The following is a 17,352-nucleotide window of genomic DNA, read 5'->3' as shown; positions in this document are numbered from 1 at the left end:
TTTGGGGTTCCGTCATACATAATAGTTTGGGTTCCGTCATGTATAATAGTTTGGGGTTCCGTTATATATAATAGTTTGGGTTCCGTCATGTATAATAGTTTGGGGTTCCGTCATGTATAATAGTTTGGGGTTCCGTCATGTATAATAGTTTGGGGTTCCGTTATGTATAATAGTTTGGGGTTCCGTCATGTATAATAGTTTGGGTTCCGTCATGTATAATAGTTTGGGGTTCCGTCATGTATAATAGTTTGGGGTTCCGTCATGTATAATAGTTTGGGTTCCGTCATGTATAATAGTTTGGGGTTCCGTCATGTATAATAGTTTGGGGTTCCGTCATGTATAATAGTTTGGGGTTCCGTTATGTATAATAGTTTGGGTTCCGTCATGTATAATAGTTTGGGGTTCCGTCATGTATAATAGTTTGGGGTTCCGTCATGTATAATAGTTTGGGGTTCCGTCATGTATAATAGTTTGGGGTTCCGTTATGTATAATAGTTTGGCTTCCGTCATACATAATAGTTTGGGGTTCCGTCATTTATAATAGTTTGGGGTTCCATAATACATAACAGTTTGGGGTTCCATCTTGTGATGTCAGGAAACCAGAATTTTAAATTTGATTCCGATACTTTTTTATTTTGATAATCAATACTAATTCCATAAAAAAAAAAACAACTATAGAGATGGGAGATCAGAGGAGATTACAGGAGCAGATATAAGAGGACTACAACTCCCAGCATGTCCAGCCTGTTATTATAGGAGATTACAGGAGCAGATATAAGAGGAGGACTACAACTCCCAGCATGCCAGACTGTTATTATAGGAGATTACAGGAGCAGATATAAGAGGAGGACTACAACTCCCAGCATGTCCAGCCTGTTATTATAGGAGATTACAGGAGCAGATATAAGAGGAGGACTACAACTCCCAGCATGCCAGACTGTTATTATAGGAGATTACAGGAGCAGATATAAGAGGAGGACTACAACTCCCAGCATGTCCAGCCTGTTATTATAGGAGATTACAGGAGCAGATATAAGAGGAGGACTACAACTCCCAGCATGCCAGACTGTTATTATAGGAGATTACAGGAGCAGATATAAGAGGAGGACTACAACTCCCAGCATGTCCAGCCTGTTATTATGGGAGATAAGAGGACTACAACTCCCAGCATGCCCCTGGCTCCAGCTCTGACAACTTTATAGAAAAGAATAACCTGAACCCGTCAGCTCTCCTGTACACAAACCGATCCCCGCCCCCTCATGTCACATGACTATGATCACAGGTCCTTCATCCACCACCATCTCTGCACTGCGGAGCCCCGCCCCCTCATGTCACATGACTATGATCACAGGTCCTTCATCCACCACTATCCTCTGCACTACGGAGCCCCGCCCCCTCATGTCACATGACTATGATCACAGGTCCTTCAGTACCGTTCTGTTGCAGCTCCTGATGTGTGGTCTAGTTCTCTCTGTTATCAGCCAACAGCTCCCAGTACTCCAGCAGTGAGGTAAGATTACACGGGGGATGTGCAGTAAAGCGTGGTGGTCGCGCACATGTGTCCCCTGTGAGGAATGATGCCTAGAGCCCATCAGTGGTTAGAAGACCCGGTAAAGCGCGTGTCTGAGCTCTTCTCTCCTCTCCTCTCCTCTCCTCTCGTCGCTCTGGTGAAGCGCGTGTCTGAGCTCTTCTCTCCTCTCATCGCTCTGGTGAAGCGCGTGTCTGAGCTCTTCTCTCCTCTCATCTCTCTGGTGAAGCGCGTGTCTGAGCTCTTCTCTCCTCTCATCGCTCTGGTGAAGCGCGTGTCTGAGCTCTTCTCTCCTCTCATCTCTCTGGTGAAGCGCGTGTCTGAGCTCTTCTCTCCTCTCATCGCTCTGGTGAAGCACGTGTCTGAGCTCTTCTCTCCCCTCATTGCTCTGGTGAAGCGCGTGTCTGAGCTCTTCTCTCCCCTCATCGCTCTGGTGAAGCGCGTGTCTGAGCTCTTCTCTCCTCTCATCGCTCTGGTGAAGCGCGTGTCTGAGCTCTTCTCTCCTCTCATCTCTCTGGTGAAGCACGTGTCTGAGCTCTTCTCTCCTCTCATTGCTCTGGTGAAGCGCGTGTCTTAGCTCTTCTCTCCTCTCATCTCTCTGGTGAAGCGCGTGTCTGAGCTCTTCTCTCCTCTCATTGCTCTGGTGAAGCGCGTGTCTGAGCTCTTCTCTCCTCTCGTCGCTCTGGTGAAGCGCGTGTCTGAGCTCTTCTCTCCTCTCATTGCTCTGGTGAAGCGCGTGTCTGAGCTCTTCTCTCCTCTCATTGCTCTGGTGAAGCGCGTGTCTGAGCTCTTCTCTCCTCTCGTCGCTCTGGTGAAGCACGTGTCTGAGCTCTTCTCTCCTCTCGTCGCTCTGGTGAAGCGCGTGTCTGAGCTCTTCTCTCCTCTCGTCGCTCTGGTGAAGCGCGTGTCTGAGCTCTTCTCTCCTCTCGTCGCTCTGGTGAAGCGCGTGTCTGAGCTCTTCTCTCCTCTCGTCGCTCTGGTGAAGCGCGTGTCTGAGCTCTTCTCTCCTCTCGTCGCTCTGGTGAAGCGCGTGTCTGAGCTCTTCTCTCCTCTCGTCGCTCTGGTGAAGCGCGTGTCTGAGCTCTTCTCTCCTCTCGTCGCTCTGGTGAAGCGCGTGTCTGAGCTCTTCTCTCCTCTCGTCGCTCTGGTGAAGCGCGTGTCTGAGCTCTTCTCTCCTCTCGTCGCTCTGGTGAAGCGCGTGTCTGAGCTCTTCTCTCCTCTCGTCGCTCTGGTGAAGCGCGTGTCTGAGCTCTTCTCTCCTCTCGTCGCTCTGGTGAAGCGCGTGTCTGAGCTCTTCTCTCCTCTCGTCGCTCTGGTGAAGCGCGTGTCTGAGCTCTTCTCTCCTCTCGTCGCTCTGGTGAAGCGCGTGTCTGAGCTCTTCTCTCCTCTCGTCGCTCTGGTGAAGCGCGTGTCTGAGCTCTTCTCTCCTCTCGTCGCTCTGGTGAAGCGCGTGTCTGAGCTCTTCTCTCCTCTCGTCGCTCTGGTGAAGCGCGTGTCTTAGCTCTTCTCTCCTCTCGTCTCTCTGGTGAAGCGCGTGTCTGAGCTCTTCTCTCCTCTCGTCGCTCTGGTGAAGCGCGTGTCTGAGCTCTTCTCTCCTCTCGTCGCTCTGGTGAAGCGCCTGTCTGAGCTCTTCTCTCCTCTCATTGCTCCGGTGAAGCACGTGTCTGAGCTCTTCTCTCCTCTCATCGCTCCGGTAAAGCGCGTGTCTGAGCTCTTCTCTCATCGCTCTGGTGAAGCACGTGTCTGAGCTCTTCTCTCATCGCTCTGGTGAAGCACGTGTCTGAGCTCTTCTCTCCTCTCATTGCTCTGGTGAAGCACGTGTCTGAGCTCTTCTCTCCTCTCATCTCTCTGGTGAAGCGCGTGTCTGAGCTCTTCTCTCCTCTCATCGCTCTGGTGAAGCGCGTGTCTGAGCTCTTCTCTCATCGCTCTGGTGAAGCACGTGTCTGAGCTCTTCTCTCATCGCTCTGGTGAAGCGCGTGTCTGAGCTCTTCTCTCATCGCTCTGGTGAAGCACGTGTCTGAGCTCTTCTCTCATCGCTCTGGTGAAGCGCGTGTCTGAGCTCTTCTCTCCTCTCCTCTCATTGCTCTGGTGAAGCACGTGTCTGAGCTCTTCTCTCCTCTCATTGCTCTGGTGAAGCACGTGTCTGAGCTCTTCTCTCATCGCTCTGGACTTGACACACGGTTTGAATTCGGCCACGTTCTCCAAACCTGGACTCTCAGCATTTGATCCCCCGCATCTGCAGAAGTTGGATGCTGCCCTATGGAGGCCGGAGGACCTGGATACACCCCGTGGCCGCACATGTGGACTCCTGACATAGACTGTATTCATGTTCTCTTCAGGTGTCTCTGGGGCGGCATCTAACTTCTGCAGCCCCCGGGAAATCAATGGCCGAATGAATCGGGATTAGAGAACATTGCCGACCCCGACCAGTCTGTCCGGTCAGCTCTCTACCAGGTGTGACTGTAAGGTGAAGGTTCAGATAACTGTTCCCTTCTGTCCGATCATCAGTCTGATGTGAACAGTCACCTATAGATGAGGCCACAGAGGACAAAGTAGTAGCTCAGGTAGGAGAAGATGAGGGCAGCGCTGGAGTTTTTGTTAAAGGGGTACTCCACTCCAATCAGTCAGACTAACCAGGGAGTTCATTAGTAACTTGACCTCAGTATAACCCTCCCAGCATAACAAAGAAGCTACAATGTTGCAGATACAGCTTGCCAGGGACTTGTTTACATCAGCTGTCTCAGAAGGGAGGGGGAGACTGAGAGAAAGGCTCACACTGAGATTTTTGTGTCTTCAGCAGAAAGCAGCAGCTGAGAACTGGGGGAAGGAGACTGAATAGATCATAACAAGTATGGAAGGAATTGTTAGTCTCACCATGGGCAGTAACATATAAGGAGTTGTGTGAGTGGAGTACCCCTTTAAGTGTGTTCTTTTTCTCTTGTGCTTTAACAGGTCCAAGCTCCCTCCCTGTGATCCAGTTGTCTCCTCCTCTCCTCCAGGCGCTTCTTCTCCTGAATGACCCCCAAAGGATGGAGAAGGACAGGAATGAGATGACTACAAGATTATTAGACATCACCCTGGAGATCATCTGCCTGCTGACCGGAGAGGTGACCCCTATAGGCCTCATCTACATAAGATACCGATAACATAGAACGGGTCCAAAGATGGCTACAAAACTGCTGGAGGGTGTCAGGCATCACATGTATGGGACTGTATAGCTTACAGCAGAGATGGGGAACCTTTAACCAGCTTCAGATGTCCAGGCATGATGGGAATTGTAGTTCTGCAACATCCGGAGGGCTCAAAGGTTCCTCATCCCTGCATTAGAGGAAGATAGTGAAGGAGGACATATCATGCCGCGGGTTATGTCAGCCATGTATTTACGGTGGCCGCGTGCTCTGGTAGGGTGGAGCTCCATACACGGCCGGCTCTTAGTGAATGGCATTGGGTATTTCACCCCTTAGATGCTGCGGTTATTACGGACCAGGGCATATAGGTGGTTACTGATCAGCCTCCTGTCACTCAGTCACATGGATCTGCTATCGCAGCCTTCCCGGACATACTGTATGTGGGACTATAGATCTGATTATATGTCTACTCTCATTTATAATTCCTTATAATTGGTCCCGCAAAAAACAAGCCCTCCTAAGACTCACAGGACTCAGGGAAGAGTTACGGCTTTTAGAAGGCAAGGAGGAGTAAAAAACTCAACTGGAAAATTGGCCGGACCCTTAGGGTAGCTTCACACGTACCGACTTGCAGCGTTAATAACGCTGCGAGTCGGCTAGGTCCTGGCAGGTCACTTTCACTACATACACACAGCGGTCTGAACGACCTCTGCGTGTATGTAATTCTGCCGGTCGCTTAACCCCTTCTGTTGCCGCCCGGCTCCCGCTCTGTATACATTACCTGTCCTCGCTGCACGGGGTCTCGGCGTACTGCTCTCCCACTCGGCCAATCAGTGTGTTGCCCTGCCGCAGCCACTGATTGGCCGGGCGGAAGAGCAGTACGCCGAGACCCCGTGCAGCAAGGAGAGGTAATGTATACAGAGCAGGCGCACAGCAGGAGCCGGGCGGCAGCTGAAGGGGTTAAACGGCTGGCAGAATTACATACACGCAGAGGTCGTTCAGACCGCTGTGTGTATGTAGTGAAAGTGATCTGCCAGGACCTAGCCGACTCGCAGCGTTATTAACGCTGCGAGTCAGTATGTGTGAAGCTACCCTAAAAGTGAAATCAATAGTCCAGGCGATTTTAAGAAACTTTGTAATTGGGTTTATTAGGCAAATCTGCCATTATCTGCATTCCAAAAGCCTATGAAGCTCTGCTCGAGGACAGGGTCAGATTTCCTTAAAGGGGTTGTCCGGCGATAAAAAATTATTCACAGAATAACACACATTACAAAGTTATACAACTTTGTAATGTATGTTATGTCTGTGAATGGCCCCCTTCCCCGTGTTTCCCCCCACCCACGCTAGACCCGGAAGTGTGGTGCATTATACTCACCGCATCTCGTGTCGTCCACGGTCTCCGATCCTCAGCAGTGACGTCTTCTTCGGGAGGCCGGCGGATCTTCCCGAGTGCCGGCCACCCTCTGCAGCGTCATCCGAAGCTCAGCCGCGATTGGCTGAACATAACTGTGCTCAGCCAATCGCGGCTGAGCTTCGGATGACGCTGCAGAGGGCGGCCGGCACTCGGGAAGATCCGCCGGCCTCCCGAAGAAGACGTCACTGCTGAGGATCGGAGACCGTGGTCGGCACGTGACAGGTAATGTATAGCGCACCACACTTCCGGGTACACGGGTGGGGGTGGTGGGACACGGGGAAGGGGGCCATTCACAGACATAACATACATTACAAAGTTGTATAACTTTGTAATGTGTGTTATTCTGTGAATAATTTTTTATCGCCGGACAACCCCTTTAAGCCCCTCTCTCCCTACACAGGATTACACAGTAGTGAAGAAGACATCGGGGGAGTCAGGAGATTGTAGCAGGAGCCGGATCGCAGAGCCTCACCCCCTGATACATGATGGGAACAACAAGGAGAAGATCCTGGAGCTCGCCAACAAGATGGTGGAGCTGCTGACTGAGGAGGTGAGGGGGCTGCTGGGAAATAAGACGACTGGAGAGGTGACACTGCTGGGACATTATACAGTAATACAGGAGGGGGGGGGGGGTGACCGGAGAGGTGACACTGCTGGGACATTATACAGTAATACAGGAGGGGGGGGTGACTGGAGAGGTGACACTGCTGGGACATTATACAGTAATACAGGAGGGGGGGTGACTGGAGAGGTGACACTGCTGGGAATGCTGGGACATTATACAGTAATACAGGAGGGGGGTGACTGGAGAGGTGACACTGCTGGGACATTATACAGTAATACAGGGGGGGGGTGACTGGAGAGGTGACACTGCTGGGACATTATACAGTAATACAGGAGGTGGGGGATGACTGGAGAGGTGACACTGCTGGGAATGCTGGGACATTATACAGTAATACAGGAGGGGGTGACTGGAGAGGTGACACTGCTGGGACATTATACAGTAATACAGGAGGGGGTGACTGGAGAGGTGACACTGCTGAGACATTATACAGTAATACAGGAGGGGGGGGGGGTGACTGGAGAGGTGACACTGCTGGGACATTATACAGTAATACAGGAGGTGGGGGATGACTGGAGAGGTGACACTGCTGGGAATGCTGGGACATTATACAGTAATCCAGGAGGGGGGGTGACTGGAGAGGTGACACTGCTGGGAATGCTGGCACATTATACAGTAATACAGGAGGGGGGGGTGACTGGAGAGGTGACACTGCTGGGAGATTATACAGTAATACAGGAGGGGTGGGGTGACTGGAGAGGTGACACTGCTGGGAATGCTGGGACATTATACAGTAATACAGGAGGGAGGGGGGTGACTGGAGAGGTGACACTGCTGGGAGATTATACAGTAATACAGGGGGGGTGGGGCTGGAGAGGTGACACTGCTGGGAATGCTGGTACATTATACAGTAATACAGGAGGGTTGGGGGATGATTGGAGAGTTGACACTGCTGGGACATTATACAGTAATACAGGAGAGATGACTAGAGAGGTGACACTGCTGGGACATTATACAGTAATACAGGAGGGGGGAGGGATGACGAGAGAGGTGACACTGCTGGGAGATTATACAGTTAAACAGCAGGCTGGGGGGGATGACTGTGTGACCATTGTGTGTGTCAGGTTCCTATAAGGTGTCAGGACGTGGCGGTCTATTTCTCCATGGAGGAGAATGAATACCTAGCAGGACACAAGGATCAGTACATTGATGTGATGATGGAGGATCAGCAGCCCCTCACATCGGCAGGTAAGAAGAGATGTATCTATACCTTGCGATCTTTGCCCATGTTGTTAGCTGAGGTTGTCGCTGGGAGCACGTGCAGTTCATACACTGGTGAGCAGGTTGTGTCGGAGCTCCTCACAACACATCCTGGTGGTTTCCATTCTGGACCTTAGGCCTAATACGAAGCTGAAACTTCCTGTTTTGCAAAGGTGAATTCCCAGCAGTGTCCTCCTTATCATCACAGATGGGGGTACAGTATAGATAACACATGATCTACCTTTATATACCACAACAGATGTTGTGTGTTCCCAGCCTTTCCTTCTCCTTCCTGACCTCTGCACAGGTCACAGAGCATGCCCAGAAACCCTTCCTATACACATTAGTAAGGTCTGGTCCAGACTGCTGTGCCTTTGTGCATTGGACTCGCTGTAACACGTATCGCTAAATGCTAATAAAAACAGCAGCAGCAAGATGGCTGCCCCCAGGATAATGTACAAAGATTAAATGAAAAAGTTTACAAACTGTTTATAAACCATGTGTCAGTATCCGGCAATATCGGTAAAAATAAAAAAAATTATAATTCTCGGAGGAGCTGAGGCAGGACAGCATTGTACTTTCCTTGTTGACTAGTGCACAGCTCAGGATCAGCAGGTGGAGCAGCACGGGATAAGAGCACAGCTTGGGATCAGCTGGTGGAAGAACACTGGATAAGAGCACAGCTCAGGATCAGCAGGTGGAGCAGCATGGAATAAGAGCACAGCTCAGGATCAGCAGGTGGAGCAGCACGGGATAAGAGCACAGCTCAGGATCAGCCGGTGAAAGAGCACTGGATAAGAGCACAGCTCAGGATCAGCAGGTGGAAGAGCACGGGATAAGAGCACAGCTTGGGATCAGCTGGTGGAAGAGCACTGGATAAGAGCACAGCTTGGGATCAGCTGGTGGAAGAGCACTGGATAAGAGCACAGCTTGGGATCAGCAGGTGAAAGAACACTGGATAAGAGCACAGCTCAGGATCAGCAGGTGGAGCAGCACGGGATAAGAGCACAGCTCAGGATCAGCAGGTGGAGCAGCACGGGATAAGAGCACAGCTCAGGATCAGCAGGTGGAGGGGCACGGGATAAGAGCACAGCTCAGGATCAGCCGGTGAAAGAGCACTGGATAAGAGCACAGCTCAGGATCAGCAGGTGGAAGAGCACGGGATAAGAGCACAGCTTGGGATCAGCTGGTGGAAGAGCACTGGATAAGAGCACAGCTCAGGATCAGCAGGTGGTGCAGCATGGAATAAGAGCACAGCTCAGGATCAGCAGGTGGAGGGGCACGGGATAAGAGCACAGCTCAGGATTAGCAGGTGGAAGAACACTGGATAAGAGCACAGCTCAGGATCAGCAGGTGAAAGAACACTAGATAAGAGCACAGCTCAGGATCAGCAGGTGGAAGAGCACAGCTCAGAATCAGCAGGTGAAAGAACACGGGATAAGAGCACAGCTCAGGATCAGCAGGTGGAAGAGCACTGGATAAGAGCACAGCTCAGGATCAGCAGGTGGAAGAGCACTGGATAAGAGCACAGCTCAGGATCAGCAGGTGGAAGAGCACGGGATAAGAGCACAGCTCAGGATCAGCAGGTGAAAGAACACTAGATAAGAGCACAGCTCAGGATCAGCAGGTGGAAGAGCACGGGATAAGAGCACAGCTCAGGATCAGCAGGTGAAAGAACACTGGCTAAGAGCACAGCTCAGGATCAGCAGGTGAAAGAACACTGGATAAGAGCACAGCTCAGGATCAGCAGGTGGAAGAACACTGGATAAGAGCACAGCTCAGGATCAGCAGGTGGAAGAGCACGGGATAAGAGCACAGCTCAGGATCAGCAGGTGGAAGAACACTGGATAAGAGCACAGCTCAGGATCAGCAGGTGGAGCAGCATGGAATAAGAGCACAGCTCAGGAGCAGCATGGAATAAGAGCACAGCTCAGGATCAGCAGGTGGAGCAGCATGGAATAAGAGCACAGCTCAGGATCAGCAAGTGGGAGAGCTCGGGATAAGAGCACAGCTCGGGATAAGAGCACAGCTCAGGATCAACCGGTGAAAGAGCAGGGGGTTAGAGCACAGCTCAGGATCAGCAAGTGGGAGAGCTCGGGATAAGAGCACAGCTCAGGATCAGCAGGTGGAAGAGCAGGGGATAAGAGCACAGCTCAGGATCAGCAGGTGGAAGAGCAGGGGATAAGAGCACAGCTCAGGATCAACCGGTGAAAGAGCAGGGGGTTAGAGCACAGCTCATGGTCAGCAGGAGGAGGGGGCTGAGGATGAGAGCACAGCTCAGGATCAGCAAGTGGGAGAGCTCGGGATAAGAGCACAGCTCAGGATCAGCAGGTGGAAGAGCACGGGATAAGAGCACAGCTCAGGATCAGCAGGTGCAGCAGCACGGGATAAGAGCACAGCTCAGGATCAGCAGGTGCAGCAGCACGAGATAAGAGCACGGCTCAGGATCAGCAGGTGAAAGAACACTGGATAAGAGCACAGCTCAGAATCAGCAGGTGGAAGAGCAGGGGATAAGAGCACAGCTCAGGATCAGCAGGAGGAGGGGCACGAAATAAGAGCACAGCTCAGGATCAGCAGGTGGAGCAGCATGGGATAAGAGCACAGCTCAGGATCAGCCGGTGAAAGAGCAGGGGGTTAGAGCACAGCTCCGGATCAGCAGAAAGAGGGGGCTGAGGATAAGAGCACAGCTCGGGATCAGCAAGTGGGAGAGCTGGGGATAAGAGCACAGCTCAGGATCAGCAGGTGGAGGAGCTGGGGATAAGAGCACAGCTCAGGATCAGCAGGTGGAAGAGCACGGGATAAGAGCTCTGGGAGAGGGGAGGAGGAGGCGAGGACATGGCTCTTGGAGGGAGGAGGAGAAGACGAGGACATAGCTGGGAGGGAGGAGGAGGAGGCGAGGACATAGCTCGGAGGGAGGAGGAGGAGGCGAGGACATAGCTCGGAGGGAGGAGGAGGAGGCGAGGACATGGCTCTACAAGGGAAGCTGAGTAGAGAGGGGAGGGCTTGGAGATGGTTTGAAGGGAGGAACAGATGGATCTCAGTTTTTATTATGTCTTTTATTTGCAAATAAGAAATATTGGATTTATCGACTTTTGCAGATAACGGGACGAAAAAGAGAAAAAGAAATCCTGAGAATGACGCCAAATATCACATAAGCACGTCCACCGACAAAGAAGGGTTAACTGCAAAATACATCAACCCCTATAAAGGTAAGAAGAGGAGGCCACATCTCTGGTAATAGCTGTAACCGTGGGTGCCGGCTGTGAATAGGCGGAGTTAGTGGGTGTCTGCTGTGAATGGGCGGATTGCCCCGGGTTTCGACTGTTAATGGGCGGAGTGCCGCGGGTGCCGGCTGGGAATGGGCGGAGTGCCGCGGGTGTAGGCTGGGAATGGACGGAGTGCCGGCTGGGAATGGGTGGAGTGCCGCGGGTGTCGGCTGTAGGTGGGCGGAGTGCCGCGGGTGTCGGCTGTAGGTGGGCGGAGTGCCGCGGGTGTCAGCTGTAGGTGGGCGGAGTGCCGTGGGTGTCAGCTGTAGGTGGGCGGAGTGCCGCGGGTGCAGGCTGACAAGGACTAACCTTTTGTTTCTCCACATGGTGGACGTGGCGGGGGCAGGGAGGGGAGTGTTTGCCTCAACGCCAATAGAGAAAGGAGACTTTGTGGTGGAGTTCAGAGGAGAGCTGATCGATGTGGCCGAGAGCCAGAGGCGGCATCGGATCTACCAAGAGGCCCAGAAGGTTTTCATGTACGAATTTCAGTCGGCTGGTAAACTTTGGTGGTAAGTGATCTGAGGAGACCAAGCAGGGAGGTACGCTGCCCCCCCCCCCCCCCTCTGACTCCCATCACATACACGGAGGGGCGCTTCACTCGTCACATACACGGAGGGGTGCTTCACTCGTCACATAAACGGAGGAGCGCTACACTCGTCGCTTCTCATCCGTTCATATGGGGGGGGGGGCGCTACACTCATCACTTCTCATCACATACACAGTTATACATGGGGGGGGGCACGTTGCACATGTTTCGGTACATTGTCTGTTCTCTCTCTATTCAGCATTGACGCAGTACAAGAAGACGGATCTCTGGGGAGACTGGTGAATGATGAGCACAGGAACCCCAACTGCAAGATCAAGAGAATCATGGTAGACGGGAAGCCACATCTCTGCCTGTTCGCCATCAGAGACGTCAACCCTGGAGAAGAAATCACTTACAACTATGGGGGTAGTAGTTGGCCATGGAGAGACAAGGTACGTTACTTACTATACGAGGGTAGAACCGGCTCCCATGATCTACTCAACACTCTATTCAGACTGTTCTCTGTTCGGTGGTTCACCTTCTATCCAGACTTCTTGCTCCTTAGTGGTTCACCCTCTATTCACACCCCTTGATCCTTAATGGCTCCCATTTTGTCCGCCCCCCCTTTCTCCTTAGTGGTTTGCCCTCTGTGTGCCACTTGTGCTCCTCAGCGGGTCGCCCTCTGTCCGCACCCCTCACTCCCTGGAGGCTCATCTTAAGGCTTTAGAGTTATTCATCACAATATGGTCAATTTCCTGAATGTAGGAGGGCAGGAGTGTAAAATCACATGTGAACACGTCCCCCATCATTATGATTCCACATCCCCACCCCTCGCTCCTCAGTGGTTCGCCTTCAGTCAGCACCCCTCGCTCCTCGGTGGTTCACACTCTGTCCGCACCCCTCGCTCCTCGGTGGTGCGCTCTTTGTATGCGCCCCTCAGTGGTGCGCTCTTTGTCTGCACCCCTTGCTCCTCGGTGGTTCACAATCTGTCCGCACCCCTCGCTCCTTGGTGGTGCGCTCTTTGTATGCGCCCCTCAGTGGTGCGCTCTTTGTCTGCACCCCTTGCTCCTTGGTGGTTCGCCCTCTGTCCGCACTCCCCACTCCTCAGTGGTTCGCCCTCTGTCCGCACCCCTCGCTCCTTGGTGGTGTGCTCTTTGTCTGCACCCCTCGCTCCATGGTGGTTCACACTCTGTCCGCACCCCTCGCTCCTCGGTGGTGCGCTCTTTGTATGCACCCCTCAGTGGTGCGCTCTTTGTCTGCACCCCTCGCTTCTCGGTGGTTCGCACTCTGTCCGCACCCCTCGCTCCTCGGTTGTTCGCACTCTGTCCGCACTCGCCACTCCTCAGTGGTTCGCCCTCTGTCCGCACCCCTCACTCCTTGGTGGTGTGCTCTTTATCTGCACCCCTCGCTCCTTGGTGGTTCAACCTCTGTCCGTACCCCTCGCTCCTTGGTGGTTCACCCTCTGTCTGCACCCCTCAATCCTCTGTGGTTTTGCCCTAAGGCTTTAGAGTTATGTATCACAGTATGGTCAATGTTCTGAATGTAGGAGGGCAGAAGTGTAAAATCCCATGAATCCCGTCCCCTACCACTATGATGCCCCACAATATCCATTACCTGAAGCATGTACACGTCTCCCCACAAGTTGTAGTGTGGGAAGTGTGTAACATCCTGTTATATTCGATAATAATTGTGCGCTCATAAGTCCTTTATAGACCCACTCTGTGATTTCCGGGGCTCGTCCATAGACATTTAGCTGAGAAATATTTATTACGTAATCTGCAGGTGGTTGAAGAAGCTGCGGCTGATCAAGATATGGACTGTAGTGCTAGACTGGATCGATCGGAGCCACCCCCTAATACAGAGACACCATCCTCGACATTACAGACCCCCCAGGTGAAGTATATGGTGTAATAACACCCCCCCCCCCCCCCCCCCCTCTTCCCATATGTCTGGTATGTAGTGAGGCCGGGTTTATAATCCTCTTATACTCATGTAGGTGGCTGAAGGAAGCGTGCCGGCTGCCGTATACTGCAAGACTGAACAGGTGGACTGTAGCTACACACCAGATATATCCCAGAATACAGAGACACCACCCTCTACATTACAGACCCCCCAGGTGAAGTATATGGGATAGTAAATAATCCCCCATGTGACTGGTATGTAGTGAGGCCGGGTTTATAATCCTCTTATACTAATGTAGGTGGCTGAAGGAAGCGTTCCGGCTGCCGTATACTGCAAGACTGAACAGGTGGACTGTAGCTACACACCAGATATATCACAGCCATCCCCGAATACACAGAGACCATCCTCTACATTACAGACCCCCCAGGTGAGGTACAGCGCATACTACTGCATAGTGTAATGTACAGCTCATACTACCGCTATACTGTATAGTGTAATGTACAGCTCATACTACCGCTATACTGCATAGTGTAATGTACAGCTCATACTACCGCTATACTGCATAGTGTAATGTACAGCTCATACTACTGCTATACTGCATAGTGTAATGTACAGCTCATACTACCGCTATACTGCATAGTGTAATGTACAGCTCATACTACCGCTATACTGCCTAGTGTAATGTACAGCTCATACTACCGCTATACTGCATAGTGTAATGTACAGCTCATACTACCGCTATACTGCCTAGTGTAATGTACAGCTCATACTACCGCTATACTGCATAGTGTAATGTACAGCTCATACTACCGCTATACTGCAGTGTAATGTACAGCTCATACTACTGCTATACTGCCTAGTGTAATGTACAGCTCATACTACTGCTATACTGCCTAGTGTAATGTACAGCTCATACTACTGCTATACTGCATAGTGTAATGTACAGCTCATACTACTGCTATACTGCATAGTGTAATGTACAGCTCATACTACCGCTATACTGCATAGTGTAATGTACAGCTCATACTACCGCTATACTGCAGTGTAATGTACAGCTCATACTACTGCTATACTGCATAGTGTAATGTACAGCTCATACTACTGCTATACTGCTTAGTGTAATGTACAGCTCATACTACTGCTATACTGCATAGTGTAATGTACAGCTCATACTACTGCTATACTGCATAGTGTAATGTACAGCTCATACTACCGCTATACTGCATAGTGTAATGTACAGCTCATACTACTGCTATACTGCATAGTGTAATGTTGCTGTTATATGGGATACCAGACCCTGGTGTGTCACCCTCACATAGACCTCTATACGCTGTACACACAGTGACCTCCTGTCCTCAATCTCTCAGGCTCACATAGATGAAGACTACTTCAGTGAAATCTACCCAAACATCATTGACAGCTCGGATGAGGTAAGGAGGACGACGTTATTTGTCTCTTACTTGGTAAAAGATCGGACGTGGAGTTACTGTAACTTTCTGTGTCCCAGTAGGGATTGTGATCGGTATTGTGGGATGCGGTAAGATGACCGATATCTCGCTGACCAGAGCTGCTGAGACTTTCTGTTGTCAGGTGTTAGATCCTCACCCGATGGGATAACATTTTATAAAGGCCACAGTTACGTCATTATTCCAGTTTTCAACTATATAACGTAGAAGACGTTTAGTTCAGACCGAAAGTCTATGGTTGTGAATCGGTACAACGTCCTCCGATAGATCCCACAGACATCTGTCTACATACTGGTGTCTGCTTCTCAGTACCGTCCCCTCCAGTGTCAGGTTACACGGGAACATTTGGCCGTCTTCTTTTCTAAACCTTCGAAAAAATATGGCGGCCCTGAAAGTCATTAGAAGCTGTAATAGAGCAGGAATAGAGCGGTAATAAACCACTGAATGACGGCTCGCTGGGGCCGCCTACTTTCTTCACTTAAAGTGAGACACAACAAAAGTATTAATTGGTCTGAGTGTTTAGACCCTGACTGTTGGTGAGAACAAGTCGGGAGAAGCCTCACCCTCTTTGTGCTTTAATTCTGTCTTGTTCTGTTTTTTTTTTCAGTACGGAACATCAGAGGACACAAGTTATGATGAAACCGAGGATGACGACACGCCTGACCGAAAGGAGGATCTGGTTGGTAGTTGCTGTTAATACGTAAAATAAAATAAAAAAGTAACAATTTTTTACATCTTTTCAATTATCGCCCTGTAATAGGAACTGCTGGAACTGCGGGCCCGACTGCGCAAAATGGCCCAAGATTCTGGGCGCCTGGAAACACAATGTTTTCAAAACGACCCAGAATGGCCGACGCTGGAGGATGTTCCTACTGATACCAACTACAATCACCCTCGGGTCGGTAATGTCTCCTGGTGCAAATGCGGAAAATGCGTTCCTATGAATACGGGAGATGAGAGCGTGTGCTGCCGGGAGGAGGACGCCCTCACTACCTACTTCAATAGCGGATTAAGCTGCATTACTCAACACCAAGAACTGACTGAATGGAGACTTCAAGAGAAAATTCTGGAGATGAATGCCATATTCAGCGGGAAAGTGAAAGCGAAGGAGCTGGTGACTGAACGGAATCGGTAAGTGTTCTCAGTTTTTATTTGCTAGCATTATAGTCTTGTGATGATTTTCTAATCGGCCCTTTAAAGTTACACATACGGCGGTACCGCTTTACTTAAAGGAGAAGTCTGGTGGATTATAAAATCCTGCAGCCAGCAGGGGGGAAATTGATTACAAGTACTAACTTACCTCTCTGGCTGCGGGACCCCCACCAAGCTACAGGTTCTCTGGAGCTGACCTGTCATGACCTGGATCCCACAGGTTTTTTTTTTTTTTTTTTAATGTATTTATCTATTTCAGAGTAATTAGGAAAGCGGGGTACAGGTCCTTCTCGGTGTTCGCTCACGGTGTGCTTGGTCCAAAGCATAGAAAACCGATCCCGTCCTGTGTCGTGCATCTGGTGCAGAGCAGATACCCTGAGCCGAAACGCGCTGGCTGTCACTGGAGCGCGGACTTCGATGCCTCAGACATGGCTCTGGAAGTTTAACATTATCCAGCTCCACACTTGTTTCCGTTTGTTTAAAATTTACTTTTTTATATAGTTTTATTTTACTAATTTTACCTGAAAAGTTTTTAAAACAAGTTTTAGATTTTCATTAAAAAAAGTTTATTGCCTCAAACACTGAACCAAAGCAAATAAAATGTTATAAAATGTGTTGGTTTTTTTTTTCCATTTTCGAGTCAGTACTGTAGCAACAGATGTTGTACTGTGTTTAGGGCCTTTTACATGGTTGATTTACTGTAATTTACTGTCGGGCTCTGCATATAACATCACCTTAAGGAAATGAAATCAGCAAAGCTAGGGCAGGGCAATTAAACAAATTAGATTAATTCGCCTAGGTTTTAATTTCAATTTCCTTTAAAATCGTAAATTTGATTTTCAAAGAAAGAAAAAACAAATGCCCTCCGACCTGCAGGGTGGAGCAGTGTCGCTCCGGGCAAGCTGCTCCTCCTGCAGGTCAGAGTAGGACCCCCCCCCCCACCTACATACACGATCGCCGCCCGCACCCCTAGGTCTTCCACCCCCAATACTTCTACTAATACTACTACCACCCCCAATACGTCTCCTAATACTGCTCTACTACTACTCCCAAAACTGCTGCTCCCCTTATCTACTACTACACCTCTCATCTTCTATGCTTTTACTGTTAATACACCCCTTATCCACTATGCCTCTTCTACTACACCC

At 50.5% G+C, this 17,352-nt stretch overlaps 2 protein-coding genes across 3 annotated transcripts in view; one reads left to right on the top strand and one right to left on the bottom strand.

Annotated features, from left to right (window-relative positions):
* LOC138786372 (zinc finger protein ZFP2-like) overlaps positions 1 to 17,352 on the bottom strand; it is a 147,471-nt gene that overhangs the window by 108,205 nt on the left and 21,914 nt on the right. The gene's annotated exons all lie outside the window — the stretch shown is intronic.
* LOC138786373 (uncharacterized) lies at positions 1,396 to 16,810 on the top strand. Of its 2 annotated transcripts, XM_069963359.1 has the most exons (14): positions 1,396 to 1,510; positions 4,481 to 4,635; positions 6,471 to 6,620; positions 7,757 to 7,880; positions 10,991 to 11,101; positions 11,505 to 11,667; positions 11,944 to 12,136; positions 13,467 to 13,577; positions 13,681 to 13,800; positions 13,885 to 14,013; positions 14,954 to 15,016; positions 15,660 to 15,731; positions 15,813 to 16,183; positions 16,464 to 16,810. In XM_069963359.1, exons 2-14 carry the CDS (start codon positions 4,558 to 4,560, stop codon positions 16,648 to 16,650), a joined length of 1,872 nt encoding a protein of 623 aa, XP_069819460.1. In that variant the 5' UTR covers positions 1,396 to 1,510; positions 4,481 to 4,557; the 3' UTR covers positions 16,651 to 16,810. The 2 variants fall into 2 exon arrangements, with proteins under 2 accessions (XP_069819460.1, XP_069819461.1); XM_069963360.1 differs by lacking the exon at positions 1,396 to 1,510 and having other exon boundaries at positions 4,462 to 4,635.

The sequence above is a fragment of the Dendropsophus ebraccatus genome, chromosome 3 (assembly GCF_027789765.1).
Source record: "Dendropsophus ebraccatus isolate aDenEbr1 chromosome 3, aDenEbr1.pat, whole genome shotgun sequence".
Lineage (NCBI taxonomy): Eukaryota > Metazoa > Chordata > Amphibia > Anura > Hylidae > Dendropsophus > Dendropsophus ebraccatus.
This window is presented reverse-complemented; position numbering and strand designations above follow the sequence as displayed.